Source organism: Glandiceps talaboti, chromosome 8 (assembly GCF_964340395.1).
Source record: "Glandiceps talaboti chromosome 8, keGlaTala1.1, whole genome shotgun sequence".
Classification (NCBI taxonomy): Eukaryota; Metazoa; Hemichordata; class Enteropneusta; family Spengelidae; genus Glandiceps; species Glandiceps talaboti.
The window spans coordinates 18,444,102-18,464,865 of record NC_135556.1 but is presented as its reverse complement, the minus strand read 5'-3'; the positions used below and the strand labels follow the sequence as shown (position 1 = coordinate 18,464,865).

The window sequence follows — 20,764 nt, the reverse complement described above, 5'->3', positions numbered from 1 at the left end:
TTATTTTTTGCTCGTGTTATCGTTCCCGTCAGAATCGACAATTCCTTGTATTTTTCCATTGGTAACCAGCTCGACTTCATCTGGAATTTCAACTTGGAGTTCTTTATCTGCATAAGTCTTAATTTTCGATTTAGCCCAGTCCTGTTCGTCCACTTTTAGAGTCAAAAGAACAGCAGTTCCACCAATGAAATACAGTACTGCACATATTGCGAAGACAATTAACCACTCTGAACGAGTATTCTGTTAACGAAGGGGATAAAAAGTAGACAATTGGAAGTATTTGCGTTGACCATAGACAAGCTAGAACATTTTTATGGTGGACAAACTTGGTGGGGAAGGCAAGCAATCATGTAAATTATAAAGGTCAAAGGTCGCCTTTTCAGAATCAGAATCAGCAATGCGTGCACGTCTCTGAAGCAAAATTATTACCAAAATTTACGTGCGTGCAGTGTTCACTACAGTTTTACAAAAGCTACCATCATTTAAAACACTGCTACCATTATGTTTCTACTCGAAGAAAGAATCTATGAGAAAGCGGTCAGTTTAATCCTAGCTAGTTAGTGAACTGTACGAAAACATTCTCCTTCTGGCCAAGTATCTATGACAACCTTCACCCTAAACCCCACTTCGAATAAGAAACAACACTTCATTATTTGCAATAGACAGTTATACGGAGGCTTCGTCATTTGACACGGCGTGTCTTTGACATGAAAGATTTATACATACATACATACATACATACATACATACATACATACACACACGCACACACACAGACAGACAGACAGACATATAGATAGATAGATAGATAGATAGATAGACGAATGCACATCATTTTAAAGAAAAACAAAGGTAACCGACTTACTGCTTCATTTGTAAGTGACCCTACTACATATGGGGCAGCAAAACCTGGGATAGACGCAATCATGTTTGTGAATCCATAAATAATTCCACCAAATCGTGGAGCAAGTTCAACGTGATTGACTTTAAATCCTGGGAAACCTGCTCCGCCAAAGAACGTTGCGATAGATATAAGTGCTATGGCCAATCCCTCCTTTCCACATCCAACAAACCCAGCACCGAGAAGGAATGCAGCCGGTAGGTACATACCTTGAAAGATGAAAATGATAATTTAATATTGAGTGCGTTTTGTTTTATTTTTGTTTGTTTTGTTGTACATTCTTAGGCCAAGGGAAATAATCACTGCGTAATTTCATTTTTAAAACAACTGTCATGTCACCATACTCCGCCACAATCAATAGATGATGTCATAATGAACCGACAATTATTACTGGTTTGATAAAAAACAATGTACCAACCAACGGCAGATAACGTTCTTCTGACGGATAGCGTCGACATGATCTTCCTTCTCCGTAATACGTCCGCCAATAAGCCACAGCAAACAACAGATATCCACTGTAGTAGTTGTGGTAAAGCAGAAATTACGCCATTCTAGAAAATGAACAGAGATGAGAAGTTAAATATGGGTTCAAATGCTGTCAGATTTGAAAGGGGACACGAGTGTCAGTACAGAATCAATGTATGGATTCGATGCTATCGCTGACAGCGATTTCATGATTTTAAAGACATTGGTTATTTCCCACCACCACTACTACTACTACTACTACCACCACCACCACCACCACCACCACCACCACCACCACCACAGTGAGTTTGTGTAAAGGTACTGTACGTACTACATGTAATTACGGTAATTCCCGCGTTTGATCTAATTGCCAGAACTAAAGACCTACAATAGACTACATGGGCACACTATCGACATTGTTGAGACCGAGGCCAACATCACCATTCCATCACATTATCCACAATATGTTAGTACTATAGTACCACACTGTTCCCCCTCCACTCCAGTGTGACCCACTCCTCAGTCTCACCTCAAATAACAATTGAATCGCTGTATGGTTGTCAGAAGCGATTTGACTGATATGATCTGATCTAAGGACACAGACATAAATGGTGGCTGTGGTGGAATAGTGTGGCCGCAGAAGGGTGTGGAACCGGTGGCAGCAGCGGCCAAAATAAAAAATAATGCCAGTTAGATAAGGCAGCCTTCAGTATTTACAGGAGGCGGAGGAAATCACACGTGACCCTTTCCCCATTCTCCATTCGTAAAAAGTGACCCTCCTCTTTGCCCCATTTTGTAAAACATGACCCTCGACTCCCCATGACAGTTGCATATAGTGAACGTTAATCAATATTCCCATTATATGTATACATACAAAATAAATGATGTATTGAAAAGCAATATTTGTATAGATAAAGTGACAAACAGTAAAAGACTGGCTAGTTACCTTTCTCTTATAATCATACACAATCTAGTTAGTATCTAAAACGTGCTTTCCATGTTGTGAATACTCTGCCTGATCTGGTCACTTTTATAAGTTCCCTGATATCATTGTCATCATCATCATCATCATCATCATCATCATCATCATCACGTTTCCGTTTTCTAAAATAAGGCCCTCCCGAGAATCGATTTGTAAAATATGATCCCTTCCACACCCCTCGTAATTACTGAACTACAGAAGGCCAAAACATTAGATCACTGAAAATGTTTTAAATTACACGAGGTGCTTTTTATCAATCAACCAACCAACCAACCAACCAACCAACCAACCAACCGATCAATCAATCAAGACATTGATGAAGTACATCAATCCAGTAATGTGGAGTTGAAAAGGAAACACCCCAATAGATGAGTGAAAATATAATTGCAAAGAATTGTCTCAATGTCTTTCCTGAATTAATCAAGAGTAAATAACTGATGTATAACAGATAGACTGTTCCATATCAGTGGGAAACAGATCGGGTAGACTGTTCCGTATCAAAATACACACACAACTTACAGCGCTGATATCGAATCCAAGAACTTGATCCAAGTAAGTAGGAAATGACGTCAGGAGAGTATAGAATCCCCAGTTACTGCAGAAATGACCAACCGCCAATCCCCATATTTGAATGGAAGTAAATATATTCATCCACGGTACTTTGGGATCCTGAGCAAATATAAACGTATGTATTACACTTGATACAATTTCAGACAGATGGCAACAACTCACTGCCAGAAGAAGAACTTTACATAGCGATGGGGGAGGGTAAGGGACTCAAAATATTATGCTCAACTATTGATTTTATATGTTATCCAACCGAAAGTAGGAAATTGTGATTTACATTACTCACCTATACTACATACTAACCGAATTCTATCAATGAGAGTGAGAGTTATTTGACACTGACCTTCCAACTTCCACACATAGTTTCAGGTGTCATTTCTTTTCGTGTCCCCCCCCCCTACTTTTTCCTGAATAACCAGGTTATGATCGAATTTTTCAGAAGCATACAGTAACCATAGACGTATATGAAGTAACATATACACGAAAGCATAATCTCTCTCTCTCTCTCTCTCTCTCTCTCTCTCTCTCTCTCTCTCTCTCTCTCTCTCTCTCTCTCTCTCTCTCTCTCTCTCTCTCTCTCTCTCTCTCTCTCTCTCTCTCTCTCACCTTGTCTTCAGAACTTGGGCCAATCTCTTCGATTATATAATTCTTTTCGCTGTCACTAATTCTTGGATGTTTTTCCGGTGAATCGTAGGCTAGAAATATCCATCCTATCACCCAAGTCAAACCAAGAGTACCTATAGCATAGCAGTAGAGAGAAATACAACATGCATGTCATCTTTTGTCGTTTGTTTCACGTTCAAGATTATCACTATCGCTTATCGACTGTACCTGTACAGGAACTACCAACTCAGTTGTCCCTGCCAAATTCTGTCCCTTTTATGTGTATATTGTGTATATTGTACGTGTCCTCATTAAATCATTGTATATTTAAATAGTACGTGTGGGGTCCATACCTGTCATGTAAAACACCGAGTCCCAACCAATGTTGGCCGCCATCACACCAGAAACAACACTGACGAAAATTGTACCAGCATTACAACCTAGCAAAAGCATTAAAAACAACCGACAGTATTATAGTGGTAGTCGCCGGAAACACCATCTCATAACATGCTTCACGTAAAATGTACCATACTTTGATATATGATGTGGCGTGGTATGGTGTGGTGTGATATTAATTGTGAGACATAGCATGATATGGCATGATGTGATGTGATGTGATGTGATAGGATAGGATAGGATAGGATAGGATATATGATATAACGATATGATATATGGTAAGATATATGACATGATATAAGATAATGATATACGGGATATGATACGATAGATACGATACGATACGAGTCAAAGCAATATCAAAGGTATCTTCTCCATGAGAAGGGCCCACGTCAAACCAACCCCAATGTATCCAATCGACACCATTGTCCTCTCCATAGAAGGAGCCCATGTGTAGGGTCTGTGGTCATACCAACAAGGATCAAAAGACACCAAGGCTGTCCTCTCCAAGGGAGGAGCCCACGTCAAACTCACTTTATGGACCAATTGATATCCTCTCCAAGGGACTAGCCCACGTCAAACTCACCTGATGGTCCAATTGATATTAAAGCTGTTCTCTCCAAGGGAGGAGCCCATTTACCCCACATCTGATGATGTACCGGAAATATAACTCCCTGCAATATGTGACACAAATCTGTGTATGTTTATCGACAAGCCTTTTTTGTTGTTGCAAACTTACAATAATTTGAATTCACTTGATGTGATTTTTAAAAAAAATACAAGCGACTTATTGACAATATAGCAATTTGTTATTAACAATGCATACAAAACACAACTATTGCTATTTTTATTCCTGTTTTGCTTCCATCTGGAATTTTTTTTACCAGTAGTTGGAAGTTGAAATACTCTCTGGCAATGCCGACAAGGAGAGTAATCAGTCGAGTAGTGATAATTAATCATTGCATTATAATTTTGCGGTGTGTTCGTCGGTATGTGCCGTGTATAATGAATGTATCATCAGCAGTGATTTTGTTGTCTGTCTGTCCGTCTGTCTGTCTGTCTGTCTGTCTGTCTGTCTGTCTCTCTGTCTGTCTCTCTGTCCGTCCCTCCGTCCCTCCCTCCGTCCGTCTGTCTGTCCGCCCGCCCGCCCGCCCGTCTTCCCACCCAGCCATTGCTCCAGCTACTTTCTCTTTGCCCTGTCTGACTCTTCCATCCCTTCACTCTCTCTTCATCCCATCTCCCTCCACGCTGTGTACAAACATATGCGATCAAGACAATACAGGAAAACGAAATAACAAGACCAAAAATACCAACGCAAATGACAAGAGACTTAAAATGCACAAATACACTAAAATGCACGAATAGAAACGAAGCACCATAAAACACTCATTCAATTTTGTGCTTGATTTGAAATTTTATATTCATTTTAAGTTACCTGTGAAAGCCCAATCAATATTCTGACAGCAAAATACACCCAGAAACCTGCCCGTGCAGCTAGGGGCGACAGTAGTGTAAGTATCGATGCAATAGACATACTTCCACCGAAGACAATCTTGCCACCGACGTACTTCTCTAGCCAACCACCGAATATCTGACTCGATGCATAGCCGTAATAGTACGCCCCCAGGAGAAGACCCTGGTGATAGCTGTCCCAGTAAAACTCTCCAAGCTAGAAAAATATCAATATTGATATGGAAAACGTGCAGAATATATTTATATTACATTATAGGGACGTGTGGGCATTTTTTTTCAAATCCTAAACTGAAAGATTGGAATAATAACTATGATAACGAATTGTCACTGAAACGATTGGACGACAGTATTGCCACACAGAAAGTAACTTGTATCTATCCATCCATCCATTCATATACCCATTCATACACACATGTGTATACATACATACATACATACATACATACATACATACATACATACATACATACATAAATAAATAAATAAATAATGTTATTTGAAATTACCTCATCTACAAGATCCACATCACTGTCATTTTGTCCTTGACAATCTCCGCTATATCTGTCAGCTTCTTTCCCTGTTGTGTTCACCATGGCAACGATAGTGACGCTGAGATTATTTCGAAGACAGTACAAAACAAACATTCCTAAAAACATCATGGCGGCCAGCACATGTCGTGCAAGGATCCGAAAACACACCTAGAAGAATACAACAAGAGTTAGTTGTGGCTCTAAATTGTGCATGTTTGTAAATTCAAACACCCGTACTCTACAGAAAGTATTTTGGCAGCCCATAATAGGTTGTGATACAGTCAAGATTCAACAACCTAGTACAAGTTGTAATACATAACTTCACTTACAAGCCAACTATATTAAACTTTTCGCATGATATCGTTTATTTGCACCCGTTGAAAAATACACAAATTACCATCTAACCCTTTCTGGCACTTCTTGAGACTAGTATTATACAATGTGTGTGTTAGTCATTAATGGTTGTGTGTTCACTGTATTGATGTCCGTATATAAACAGTTGCAATTATGAGTCGGGGTACTGACCGACAATTAGACAATTCGTCTATAATGTTTTACAGGTTGACCTATTGATTCAATGTCTATCGATATCCAATCTCATTAAAATCCGATGTATAGTGCACAATATAAGCGTCTTCGGCCCTCGATATCAGTATGCGATTATAATAGTGTTGCGCCGGATCGGAGCGCGGCGACGACTTAATACGTAGGGGAAAAAAGGCGCGAGCGACTGTCGACAGTCTAGACGATCGGCAGCTGTGATAACTGGCGTATGACTGGAATGAGTAAATAAATAACATACTATTATACATCGAGGTCGTAACGATAACATCTGTATTGTAAACATAAACACTTTGTGTACTGAAGATACTATTTTGGAGTAAAATTTATTACGTGACATATGTACTTTAATATTTAATATAATCTTTCATTTTTGACTACCTTGCCAAAACACAAGTTTGAACCAACATCCAATCTGATTCCAATTTGATGTGGGAATGCGGCTAGATTGCTTCATTTACCTCGGTTTTCCATTTCGTATATTGGGAAGAGGTGCTCTCCTGAACAACACATCGAAAGCAAACGACAGTATACTAATGGAATAGAGATAAATAATGCAACCGAGCCATATTCCTATATCAGATTTGAATCAGAGGCGACAACAGTGGTTCACCAACACCTTAAAGACATCGGATTCCTGATTCAGAAGGCGACAAAACACTGCAAGACCTATATACCTACCGATTTAAAGTTTTACTTTGTATAGGCCTAATTTCCTGGGCCACCACGAATGAATCACACCATTTGCATGCTTAATAGATCCATATTTGCATTCACCGTGTACATAAAATAATGCTGTCACAGTTCCATCATTGTCAACAAACGTTTTGTACAACTTTAATCGTAATAAATTAAAATCATACAAATTGATGCAAGTGCCTGTGGATATGCCCTATTATTACGGTAACGCCCATTTTTATTTCAAATCCACCATGGACCTCTAAATTAGTTATAAATCCTAAGATGACGACACAACTGTACAGTTTGCAAAGACATCGTGTACTATATACCAAGTCTTGTACATGTATGAACCAGCGAATCCACTAAAGATAGAAAACTTGAACTACAATAGTGTACTCACCCAGTTACTGTTTGCCATTTTTCGCCTACAAAGTTGATTTTCTCTAATAGCTACTTCCCAAATGATTGGCGTCAGTTACTCTTGCTGGTGAACTTTTAAAAGGGCAAATACGTTTTCCGATGAAAGTAAGCAACGAATTTGAAGGTTTGGAGAACGTGGACGTTCCGGGATTATCAGGACCACCTTCGTCGATGCGAACAGTACTGGTCAACTGATCTTGCCGAGTTTAAGAGCCATAAATCCCCGGGGCATAAATCATAATAAAAATAGTTTATCTGATCTTGAATGGTCGATATGAACTAAGTAAATTTACTAAAAGCCATTTCTTGTTTGGTTCTACAAGGTTACAAATCAAAGGTTGAAATTGTGTTCACATGATGACGAATTCCTACTGGTCTGTAGAGTTAGTTGTGTATCCAAACACCACCCATTTATTTACACAGTAGGTAGTTCAAGGGACCTAAAAATGAATGATTAATCATTGAGACAAATATTGTTTTATTGTAGACCCTTTCTTAGTAGCTTGCACTCATTGTGTTTGGTTGTGGTCATCCGGGACACTTCCCTGTCTCGTGACATGCAGTGTTTTCGTGCATTTGATCGAGTTTATGGCACTTGATGCGGGAGATTGAAGTGGAGTTCTAATATTAAAACAACAATAAACGAATTAAAAGTAACAAAACAAATTACCATATTGCACTGAAAATAAATATTTATTAATTACGCATATACAATAATTGTAATTACTGTAGCTGTGAATTGTTAATTGAGTCTAGTAGTTACATACACTTCATTGTAATGTAATGAACGTAATTGCAATTGTTAACAACCGTAAGGGGCAACATTTTTAAGGTGGTCTGACAGATTGTAAACGTTTGACCATACACTTACAATTGCCGATAAAGCTTAAAATAAGTGATATTTATTCAACATTCCGCGACATCATTCGTCTAGTTCCTATACAGTATCGTTACGATTTATACCTTCACTCACAGTATAGTCAAAGTTGTTGACTCTAGAAGTCTCGAGATGCATGAGATGCAATTAAAAAATTTATCCACAACCACCCACACAGTCACCGTGTCTTTGTTAATCTGTATATGTATAATACTGCAGAGTAACTAAAGAATTGAGCAGTAATCCTGCAGGTGCGCAGTCTCTAGTCATAATGAGTTGGTATTTCTGATAAACCAGATTTAAATTGATCTAAATTTGTGCAAGTTACAATGTTATCAGGTAAGTGATTCCAGTCAATAATAGTTCGTGGGATGAAGGAATGTTTGAAAGTGTCTGTTTTACATGCTTGTATCAGTAATGTTTTGAATTGGGTTGAATTTAACATGGGTTTCAGCAGGGATTGCAACTAGGTCATTTATGATTCTAAACATGAGCTGAAGTCGTTGTTCTCTTCTTCGCTCCGATAGTGGTTTCCATTAAGTTCCTTTAACATGGTGGTGACACTGCTTTCCCTTCTATAGTCATTATCAATCACACAATACTAACCAATAACACAGTCGCCCATAAAGTTAGTGTTTATTTGGACAGTTATGTTATGTCCAAATATGGTATATTTGTCCGCCCAGGATGCTACTTATCCACAGTTTATGTCACTATAGCAGCTTGGGGTTCACTGACTTCATGGACTTGTCTAGCGCTAGCAACTAGACAGTTTGACAAAGCCTGTCGTCCTGAACAGGCGAAATGTTACTCATAAGTTATTTAGACCCCTTTGTCGTGATCAAAAAGAACTAATTATTACTTTTCTAATTATATTTCATTTTCCCATATTCCTCTTTTCGCAATGTAGAATATTGCCAGAAAATAACGGTCATGAAATGACTCCTTTTAGGTTAATATTTGGTAGTGTTATTCTTCCCGTCTGGATCAATGTTTCCTGGTGTTTTTCCATTGGTAACCAGCTCGACTTCATCTGGGAGTTCATCTTGGAGTTCTTTATCTGCGTAAGTCTTAATTTTCGATTTAGCCCAGTCCTGTTCGTCCACTTGTAGAGTTAAAAGAACAGCAGTTCCACCAATGAAATACAGTACTGCACATATTGCGAAGACAATTAACCACTCTGAACGAGTATTCTGTTAATGAAGGGGATAAAAATGGACAATTACAAGTATTGTGTGGTGACGATAGACAAGCTAGAAGATTTTTTTATGATAGAGAAACTTGGCGGAGAAAGCGCATAATAATTAACAGTATGAAGGTCAACGAAAGAAGAAAGAATCTGTGAGAAAGCGTTCATTTTGATCCTAGTTAGTGAAACTACGAAGGCATTCTCTTTCTGCCCATGTATCTATGACAACCATCACCCCAAACCCCACTTCGAACAAGAAACAACACTTCATTATTTATAATAGATAGTTATACGGGGGCGTCGTCATTTGACACGGTGTGTCTTTTCCATGAAGCATACATACATACATACATACATACATACATACATACATACAAACATACAAACATACATGCACACACACACACACACACACATACATACATACATACATACATACATACATACATACAAAACATACGTTACACACACACATACATACATACATACATACGTACGTACGTACGTACGTACATACATACATACAGACAGACAGACAGACAGACAGACAGAGAGACAGACACACAGACACAGACACACAGATAGACGGACATCATTTAAAAGAAAAACAAAGGCAACCGACTTACTGCTTCATTTGTAAGTGACCCTACTACATATGGGGCAGCAAAACCTGGGATAGACGCAAGCATGTTTGTGAATCCATAAATAATTCCACCAAATCGTGGAGCCAGTTCAACGTGATTGACTTTAAATCCTGGGAAACCTGCTCCGCCAAAGAACGTTGCGATAGATATAAGTGTTATGGCTAATCCCTCCTTTCCACATCCAACAAACCCAGCACCGAGAAGAAATGCGGCCGGTAGGTACATACCTTGAAATATAAAAATGATTATTTAATATTGAGTGTGTTTTGTTTTATTTTTGTTTGTTTTGTTGTACATTCTTAGGGCAATTATTTAATCACTGCGTAATTTAATTTCTAATCAACTGTCGTGTCACCATACTCCGCCACAATCAATTGATGATGTCATAATGAGCCGACAATTATTACTGGTTTGATAAAAAAAAATGTACCAACCAACGGCAGATAACGTTCTTCTGACGGATAGCGTCGACATGATCTTCCTTCTCCGTACTACGTCCGCCAATAAGCCAAAGCAAACAACAGATATCCACTGTAGTAGTTGTGGTAAAGCAGAAATTACGCCATTCTAGAAAATGAACAGATATGAGAAGTTAAATATGGGTTCCCTGATATCATCATCATCATCATCATCATCATCATCATCATCATCATCATCATCATCATCATCATCATCACCTCCTTCAGTATTGCCATTATCAGTATCACTCTCATCTGACTCACTGTCACGGCTTGAGTCAGTACATGTATCACTGTCCTTGTTCTCTATGACATTCAAAACTAAATCATCATCATCATCATCATCATCATCATCATCATCATCATCATCATCATCACTGCTACCATCAGCAGCAGCAGCATCAGAAGCAGAAGCATCCTCTTCCCCCTTCTCTTGGCTGTCACTTCCTTCCAATAGTGGATGTATTTGAAGCCTCTATAATATCTGCTGACCAAGGGTGTGTGCCAGATGAGCCTCCACTAGTTCAACTTTGTTCCTTTTGAGGATTTTCTTGGTACTGGTTAGCTGATGCTTTTGGAGATACTGATCCAGACTGGACACTGTAAGCCTTTTCAACTGACCACTTCAATTTGGTCACATAATTACGGATTGTAAAATGTGACACCCCGCCCCCAACATTATAATGCAAAATATGACCCTCCCCCAAGAACAGGGTTGTAAAGTGTGACCCCCCCCCTCCCGAATCCTCCGGCCCTCCCATGTAAATACCGAAGGCTCCCTAATGCAATAACTGTGACCCTCTCCTAATTCCATTTTCTAAAATAAGGCCCTCCCGAGAATCGATTTATAAAATATGATCCCTTCCTCACCCCTCGTAATTACTATAATACAGAAGACCAAAATATTAGATCACTGAATTTTTTTAAAATTACATGTAGTGGTGTTTATCTATCTATCTATCAATCAATCAATCAATCAATCAATCAATCAATCAATCAATCAATCAATCAATCAACCAATCAACCAACCAATCACTCAATCAATTAATCAACCGATCAATCAATCAAGACATTGATAAAGTACATTTTGTACATCAATCCAGTAATGTGGAGTTGAAAAGGAAACACCCCAATAGATGAGTGAAACTATAATTGCAAAGAATTGTCTCAATGTCTTTCTTGAATTTATCAAGAGTAAATAACTGATGTATAACAGATAGACTGTTCCATATTAGTGGGAAACAGGTCGGGTAGACTGTTCCGTATCAAAATACACACACAACTTACAGCGCTGATATCGAATCCAAGAACTTGATCCAAGTAAGTAGGAAATGACGTCAGGAGAGTATAGAATCCCCAGTTACTGCAGAAATGACCAACCGCCAATCCCCATATTTGAATGGAAGTAAATATATTCATCCACGGTACTTTGGGATCCTGAGCAAATATAAACGTATGTATTTCACTTGATACAATTTCAGACAGATGGCAATAACTCACTGCCAGAAGTAGAACTTTACATGGCGATGGGGGAGGGGGGGGGGGGGTTGCGGGTGTTAAGGGACTCAAAATATTATGTTCAACTATTGATTGTATATGTTATCCAACTAGTCAATCGAAAGTAAGAAATTGTGATTTACATTACTCACCTATATTACATACTAACCGAATTCTATCAATGAGAGTGAGAACTATTTAATGCTGTCATTCCAACTTCTACGCATAGTTTCAGGTGTCATTCCTTTTCGTGTCGCCCCTCCCCTCCTCCACTTTTTCCTGAATAACCAGGTTATGATCGAATTTTTCAGAAGCATACAGTAACCATAGACGTGTATGGAGTAACATATAAACGAAAGCATAATATTTCTCTCTCTCTCTCTCTCTCTCTCTCTCTCTCTCTCTCTCTCTCTCTCTCTCTCTCTCTCTCTCTCTGTCAGTCTTTCTCTCTCACCTTGTCTTCAGAACTTGGGCCAATCTCTTCGATTATATAATTCTTTTCGCTGTCACTAATTCTTGGATGTTTTTCCGGTGAATCGTAGGCTAGAAATATCCATCCTATCACCCAAGTCAAACCAAGAGTACCTATAGCATAGCAGTAGAGAGAAATACAACATGCATGTCACCTTTTGTCGTTTGTTTCACGTTCAAGATTATCACTATCGCTTATCGACTATACCTGTACAGGAACTACCAACTCAGTTCTCCCTGCCAAATTCTGTCCCTTTTATGTGTATATTGTGTATATTGTGCGTGTCCTCATTAAATCATTGTAGATTTAAATAGTACGTGTGGGGTCCATACCTGTCATGTAAAACACCGAGTCCCAACCAATGTTGGCCGCCATCACACCAGAAACAACACTGACGAAAATTGTACCAGCATTACAACCTAGCAAAAGCATTAAAAACAACCGACAGTATTAACATTAGTGGTAGTCGCTGGAAACACCATCTCATAACATGCTTCACATAAAATGTACCATGCTTTGTTATATGGGGTGCGTTCGATTATGCAACCCAGGGTGTCTCGAGGCACCTAAGTTGCCCCAAGTTGCGTTCGATTTCTACATGACGTCACACTCGGGGCGCCCCAAGTCGACCCTCCTCATGGAGCAGGGGCAACTTGACCTGGCCTGACTTGACCCAAGATGGGGACGACATGTAATTGGTTATTGTTATCAATTCCGTAAGAATTATACCGTATTTTGAGGATATCTTTCCACATTTAGTGATGAAATAATTTTTCACTTCAAATTGTCTAAAATATTTTGGAAAGACGGACCAAATTATTTATCGTGAATCACGGATTTAATTATAGGCTCCCAGGGGTACCCCAAATGCAGTAAAATACGTTCGATTTTCACACGACCCGAGGTGCCCAAGTGACGTCAGTTACCCCATGATGTCGCGTGGTGTGATATTAATTGTGAGATATGGTATGATATGGCATGATATGATGTGATGTGATATGATATGATATGATAGGATAGGATAGGATAGGATATATGATATACTGATATGATATATGGTAAGATATATTATATGATATAATATAATGATATACGGGATGTGATACGATAGATACGATACGATACGAGTCAAAGCAATATCAAAGATATCTTCTCCATGGGAATGGCCCACGTCAAACCAACCCCAATGTATCCAATCGACACCATTGTCCTGTCCATAGAAGGAGCCCATGTGTAGGGTCTGTGGTCATACTAAGAAGGATCAAAATACACCAAGGCTGTCCTCTCCAAGGGAGGAGCCTCGAGCCCACGTCAAACTCACCTGATGGACCAATTGATATTAAAGCTGTTCTCTCCAAGGGAGGAGCCCATTTACCCCACATCTGATGATGTACCGGAAATATAACTCCCTGCAATATGTAACACAAATCTGTGTATGTTTAACGATAATCCTTTTGTTGTTGTTGCAAACTTACAATAATTTGAATTCAGTTGATGTGATTTTATAAAAATTACAAGCGATTTATTGACAGTATAGCAATTGTTATTAGCAATTCATGCAAAACACAACTATTACTATTCTTTATTCCTGTTTACTTCCATCTGGAAAAAATATTTACCAGTAGTTGGAAATTGAAATACTCTTTGGTAATGCCGACAAGGAGAGTAATCGGCCGAGTAGTGATAATTAATCATTGCATTATAATTTGGCGGCGTGTTCCTCGGTATGTGCCGTGTATAATGAATGTATCATCAACAGTGATTTTGTTGTCTGTCTGTCTGTCTGTCTGTCTGTCTGTCTGTCTGTCTGTATGTATGTATGTATGTATGTATGTATGTCCTTCCGTCCGCCCGCCCGTCTTCCCACCCAGCCATTGCCCCAGCTACTTTCTCTTTGTCCTGACTCTTCTCTTCACTCTCTCTCCATCCCATCTCCCTCCACGCTGTGCACAAACGTATACAGTATGCGATCAAGACAATACAGGAAAACGAAATAACAAGACCAAAAATACCAACAGAAATGACAGGAGACTAAAATGCACGAAGAGAAACGAAGCATCATAATTGAACACTAATTCAATTTTGTGCTTGATTTGAAATTTTATATTCATTTTAAGTTACCTGTGAAAGCCCAATCGATATTCTGACAGCAAAATACACCCAGAAACCTGCCCGTGCAGCTAGGGGTGACAGTAGTGTAAGTATCGATGCAATGGACATACTTCCACCAAAGACAATCTTGCCACCGATGTACTTCTCTAGCCAACCACCGAATATCTGACTCGATGCATAGCCGTAATAGTACGCCCCCAGGAGAAGACCCTGGTGATAGCTGTCCCAGTAAAACTCTCCAAGCTAGAAAAATATAAATATTGATATGGAAAACGTGCAGAATATATTTATATTACATTATAGGGACGTGTGGGCATGTTTTTTTTCAGTTCCTAAACTGAAAGATTGGAATAATAACTATGATAACGAATTGTCACTGAAACGATTGGACGATGGTATTGCCACACAGAAAGTAACTTCATCCATCCATCCCATTTATACATCCATTCATTCATACGCACATGCGTATACTCGTACACACATGGGCATACATACATACATACATACATACATACATACATACATACAGACAGACAGACAGACAGACAGACAGACAGACATACGTACATACGTACATACGTACATAAATAAATACATGCATACAGACAGACAGACAGACAGACAGACAAACAGGCATACATACATACATACATACATACATACATACATACATACATACATACATACATACATACATAATGTTATTTGAAATTACCTCATCTACAAGATCCACATCACTGTCATTTTTTCCTTGACAATCTCCACTATATCTGTCAGCTTCTTTCCCTGTTGTGTTCACCATGGCAACGATAGTAACGCTGAGATTATTTCGAAGACAGTACAAAACAAACATTCCTAAAAACATCATGGCGGCCAGCACATGTCGTGCAAGGATCCGAAAACACACCTAGAAGAATACAACAAGAGTTAGTTGTGGCTTTAAATTGTGCATGTTTGTAAATTCAAACACCCGTACTCTACAGAAAGTATTTTGGAAGCCCATAATAGGTTGTGATACAGTCAAGATTCAACAGCCTAGTAAAAGTTGTAATACATAACTTCACTTAAAAGCCAACAATATTAAACTTTTCGCTATATATGTTTATTTGCACCCGTTGAAAAACATACTAATTACCATCTAACCCTTTCTGGCCCTTCTTGAGACTAGTATTATACAATGTGTGTAAGTCATTGATCTTTTTGTGTTCACTGTATTGATGTCCGTATATAAACAGCTGCAATTATGAGTCGGGTACTGACCCGGAGTATGCTGTCTGAAAGAAGGGGGTTCAGGGAGATCGTACTAACATAACTGTGTTGTTTTTATCTTACATTGAACTATTATTCTCGCTCCTTAATGTTTCAGTGAATGTAAGAAAAGAAAAAGGTCGAAGAGAACATTAACAAATCTGAAAAAGTACTATGTATTAAGATAATTAATATTACTGGGGTTTTTAACACTTTGTATTTAGCTAGGATCTCTTTATAAAACTATCATGAATATAATGTTTTACAGGCTGACCCATTGATACAATGTCTATCTATATCCAATCTGAGTAAAATCCGATATAGTGCACAAGTCGCGATTTCTTTTTGGCTGTTACATTTACTATCGTCTGTTCTTTTGTGAGCGCTCGTTACATGGACCAACGACAGTAAATGTAACAGCCAAAAAGAAATCGCGATGTGTACGCTACATCGGATTTTAATCAGATTGATGATATCAAAGGTCATGGTGACTGGGGTGGTTTGAAAACGGTTCAGCTATTGTCCGCTTATGTAATCATTCGCTACCCCCCATTATATAAGGGGTGGACCATTTGATATCCTGGGCTTGGAAGATGCCAAAAAAGATGCCAAATGGAGTTGCTTGAAAAAAAAATCCGGATATGAGTGGGTGATGGAAAAAAAGATGGACCACTGCTGCTAGAAAAAAAATGTCTTGGCAGGGAAATGATGCACAGGTTCGAGTATACTGTTCAACCTGCTCGTACCTCTCCAACAAGGACACTTGTAAAATCATGACAAACATTTTCAAACACATGTCAGGGACCAGACAGTTTCGTTAGCCTGTGGTACATATATATATTTGTTCTTGTCTCAAATTCAAGTTTCTATTGTACACTAGGTATGACCTCCTAAAGTGCTCTAACACGTCAGTAACTTTACTATACATGCAATATCAATGCCCCTATACCAATGTTACAGGCCCACTTCATAACAAGGAAAACTTAATTTAAAAAAGCTATATTTACTTTAGCTTTCCGAAGCTTGGCAATATATATCTCAGAGGCTATGAATAACCTAAAACTTGCCTAAATAGAAACAAAAAACTGCAGATCTGCCGGGAGGGGACCCCTTTGACTCCATCACCCCTGAGGCCACTCATTCGTTAAACCAACAATAAGATTCACCAAATTGGTAAAAAACAAACATAAAAAGCTTCAAGGGGAGACCCTCTAGGACCCCCTCCCCCATAAGAAGTAGACACATTCCAGTTTCAAATTAAAGTTCTTTCCTCCACCTCTTACTGTCAAGATGCTATGAAACTTTATTTCAAAAATGTTTCAACCTTACGTAGTTGCTTTTTACATGTTAGCGCTGTCTTGTAAAGCTTGCAAATTATTGTCTGAAAGTGTCTGTGAATCGCCTAAACATTGCCTTTAGAAGTAAAAAACCTCCAGGGCTTCTAGGGGGACACCCCCTAGAACCCCCATAAGAGGTAGACATGTTCCAGTCTCAAATCAAAGTTCTTTCCTCCACCTCTTACTGTCAAGATGCTATGAAACTTTATTTAAACCATCTTTCAACCTTATGTAGTTGCTTTTTACAACCTCCAGGGCTTTTAGGGGAGACCTCCTAGCACCATTCACACACACACTCACACAAAGAGGTGGACATATCCCAGTCTCAAATCTCTTCCCTCTACAGCTTACTGTCAGATGCTATGAAAGTTTATTCATGGGGGGTCAGTGACTTTTTGTCGGCCCAATGGAAAAAAACACTGATACCCCCTCCCACCCCCACCCCCAAGCTGGAGAAAGTGACCGTTAATGTTTGAGCTCACCAATGAAGTTTCCGATTTGTATTTTCAGTGTGTCATCTTACCATGGCATAAAAACTGTCAATGATGTTTATTTAAATGAAAATCAAACATGAAAGTATGAAATATGTAGTTTTCTAAATAAAATCTGTGTGTGATAGAACAGCATCTTTTTACTCTCTGTATTACCCTGTGCGAAAACCAAACAGAAAATTGATTTGTGGCAACAAAATTTAGAAAAATCTAATTCACATAAATTTGCATGCAATTTACATAATATCTATTTTAGCATACGCAATTAAATATCATATGTAAGGTCAGAAAAAATAAAAAATGCTGGTCAACGGGTAACCTTGGGTAAGTAGGTCGATTTCATTTGTTCATAATGATAGCAAAATATTTCATGTCAAATTTTAAACATGGATGAACAGCCAAGATGCCTGTAATGTTTAAATAATTACGTAGGGTTTCTTACATTGTTGGCGCAACTGACTTTTCTTGATGACTGTAACAGCTGGCTAGTTAATGTAACGTAAGGGTAGACATTAATAATAGCTGTAAGACAATACATTAAGGACATAAGGACAAGGATAATAAGGACCTCTGATTCGATAGTAAAAGCCTTTTTATGGTCAATAAAGATGCCAAATGTAATAAAACCGTTGTCCATTTTGTCTGTAATGTCTGAAACCAAATCAGCTAAAGCAAGTTTTGTACTATATTTTTTTCGAAATCCATATTGGGTATTTATAATAATATTAAATTTGTCAAGGAAAGTGGTTAGCTGGTCATGTACAATTGATTCGAAAACCTTACTGAGAATCGGTAGAATTGAAATGGGCCTAAAGTTACTGGCTTCAAGTACTGAGCCTTTCTTATAGATTGGTGATATTTTTTGCAAATTTGAGTGGGTCTGGAAATATGCCTTCAGTGAGAGAACAGTTAATAATGTGGGTTAGTGGACGAGAAATGTAATGAACAGAATCAATGATGAGTTTAAGATGAATATGATCGTGTCCCATAGCTTTCCGGGGATCTAAGCGACTGATTTCCTTGGCAATATCGTTTCCGTTAACTGGACGAAAAAAGATTGAATTGGGGTAATTGTCAGTAAGGTAACTATCAAAATTTTCGGGAGAATTTATATTTGCTGCAAGATTAGGCCCAATATTTGAAAAGAAGTCATTAAAAGTTTCAGCTATGTCACTGCTTTCTGTCAAGAGTACACCAGTATGGTCACAGGCTTTTATTTGTTTTGGGGATGACAAGTTTTTGCTATTTTTGTTTAAAACCTCGTTAATTCTTTTTAGTGCACCCCTTCTGTCACAGAAGGGGTGGCTAAAATAATGTTTCATTTTGGTGGGCTTAACATTTTTTGAGAAGAGAGGGTGAGAGGAGCTACAACATTGTTTAACCGTAAATTGTGTACATTTCCTAACTGTAGCTATGCAGACAAATTGCAAGAGATAGTATCAAGATGACTGAATAAGTTCTATCTAAACTCGACCTGAAATATTTTGCTATCATAATATATATGGTTTGTTTTATCCTTGTCAAGCATTGTGAAAAAATGAAATCGACCTACCTTCTCAATGTGATGGGTTAGGTTGCCCGTTGACCAGCTGTTTCATTTTTTATGGCATTACATATATTTAATTGCGTATGCTAAAATAGAAATTATGTAAATTGCATGCACATTTATGTAAATTGGACATCTTTCTAAATTTTTAATGCACGATTGCACCAAGACAAAGTTCTGCCCCCCCCCCCTGCAGTTTGGTCAGGCTACTGCCCAGTGTGATCAATATGAATTCTAGTTATGTGTGAAATGTAGACTGTTGTCTATGCTCTTGTGGTCTAAATTCCACGTCCTTAAGAAAGTCTACTGTCCTTGAGAAAGTCTACAGACCTTTCAGTCGACGTAGGGCTAGGGCAAAACGTAGTCAAAATATTGAATTTACTAAAATTATGAATATGTCATCTGTAACAAAATCACCGTGTACATAAAAATAATGATCCAATCGCCCTAATATTATTGTCAGAAAGCTTGCAAAAGCTATTAATATTGCTGTCACAGTTCCATCATTGTCAACAAACGTTTTGTACAACTTTAATTGTAATGAAACCTGTCATATCTCGATAGTCAAAATCCCCACAAGACTAGATATTCTTGTCTACTTGCAAACGGGTATGCCCACAGGCACTTGAATCAATCTCTAAATTAGGTATATATCCTAAGATGACGACACAACTGTACAGTTTGCAGTATGTACTATATATACTTGCGCATGTATGAACCAGCAAGTTCTTGTTGACTAAAGATAGAAAAACTATAATAATGCACTCACCCAGTTACTGTTTGCCATTTTTCGCCTACAAAGTTGATTGTCACTAATAATATGGTTAGCTACTTCTCAAATGATTGGCGTCAGTTACTCTTGCTGGTGAACTTTTAAAAGGCAAATACGTTTTCAGATGAAAGTAAGCAACGAATTTGAAGGTTGAAGAACGTGGACGTCCCGGGTTTATCAGAACCACTTCCGTCGATGCTGTGGCGGTCGGATATTATCCTATGCCAAGTATCTACATGTAGCGTTAGGGGAGAATCATTTGATTTCGAGGGGGGGGGGATATTGGGAAAAACATTTGTCGGCAGGTGAAGGAGAAAAAATCATTTGATCCCGTAATGGCTTGAGAAAAAATATTGTTCCAACAGACAGAAGTAAAATAAAAAATTGTTGCAATGTGCTGAATTTGGGAATCCGATTCTCTCCTTTTCTCTGGAGGCTCGCCGACAATATTTTCAAATATTTGTGAGCAAGCCCTATGTTTTCCCTCAGCATTTATTATAATATATTATATCCTGTACATCCTGGTACAAGCACACATAAAC

General features: G+C 38.4%; 2 protein-coding genes across 2 annotated transcripts; both read right to left on the bottom strand.

Annotated features, from left to right (window-relative positions):
* LOC144439290 (sialin-like) lies at positions 1-7,577 on the bottom strand. The gene is made up of 10 exons (XM_078128569.1): positions 7,560-7,577; positions 5,894-6,085; positions 5,350-5,583; positions 4,501-4,588; positions 3,872-3,958; positions 3,522-3,652; positions 2,868-3,017; positions 1,320-1,452; positions 866-1,110; positions 1-240 (listed from the first exon to the last, which is right to left on the bottom strand). The coding sequence occupies exons 1-10, from the start codon at positions 7,575-7,577 to the stop codon at positions 1-3; spliced, it is 1,518 nt and encodes a 505-aa protein (XP_077984695.1).
* Positions 7,578-8,446: 869 nt separating this feature from the next.
* Positions 8,447-20,414, bottom strand: LOC144438933 (sialin-like). Its single transcript, XM_078128160.1, has 10 exons — positions 20,220-20,414; positions 15,544-15,735; positions 14,838-15,071; positions 14,038-14,125; positions 13,049-13,135; positions 12,699-12,829; positions 12,035-12,184; positions 10,724-10,856; positions 10,272-10,516; positions 8,447-9,649 (listed from the first exon to the last, which is right to left on the bottom strand). The coding sequence occupies exons 1-10, from the start codon at positions 20,235-20,237 to the stop codon at positions 9,410-9,412; spliced, it is 1,518 nt and encodes a 505-aa protein (XP_077984286.1). The 5' UTR covers positions 20,238-20,414; the 3' UTR covers positions 8,447-9,409.
* Positions 20,415-20,764: the final 350 nt, after the last annotated feature.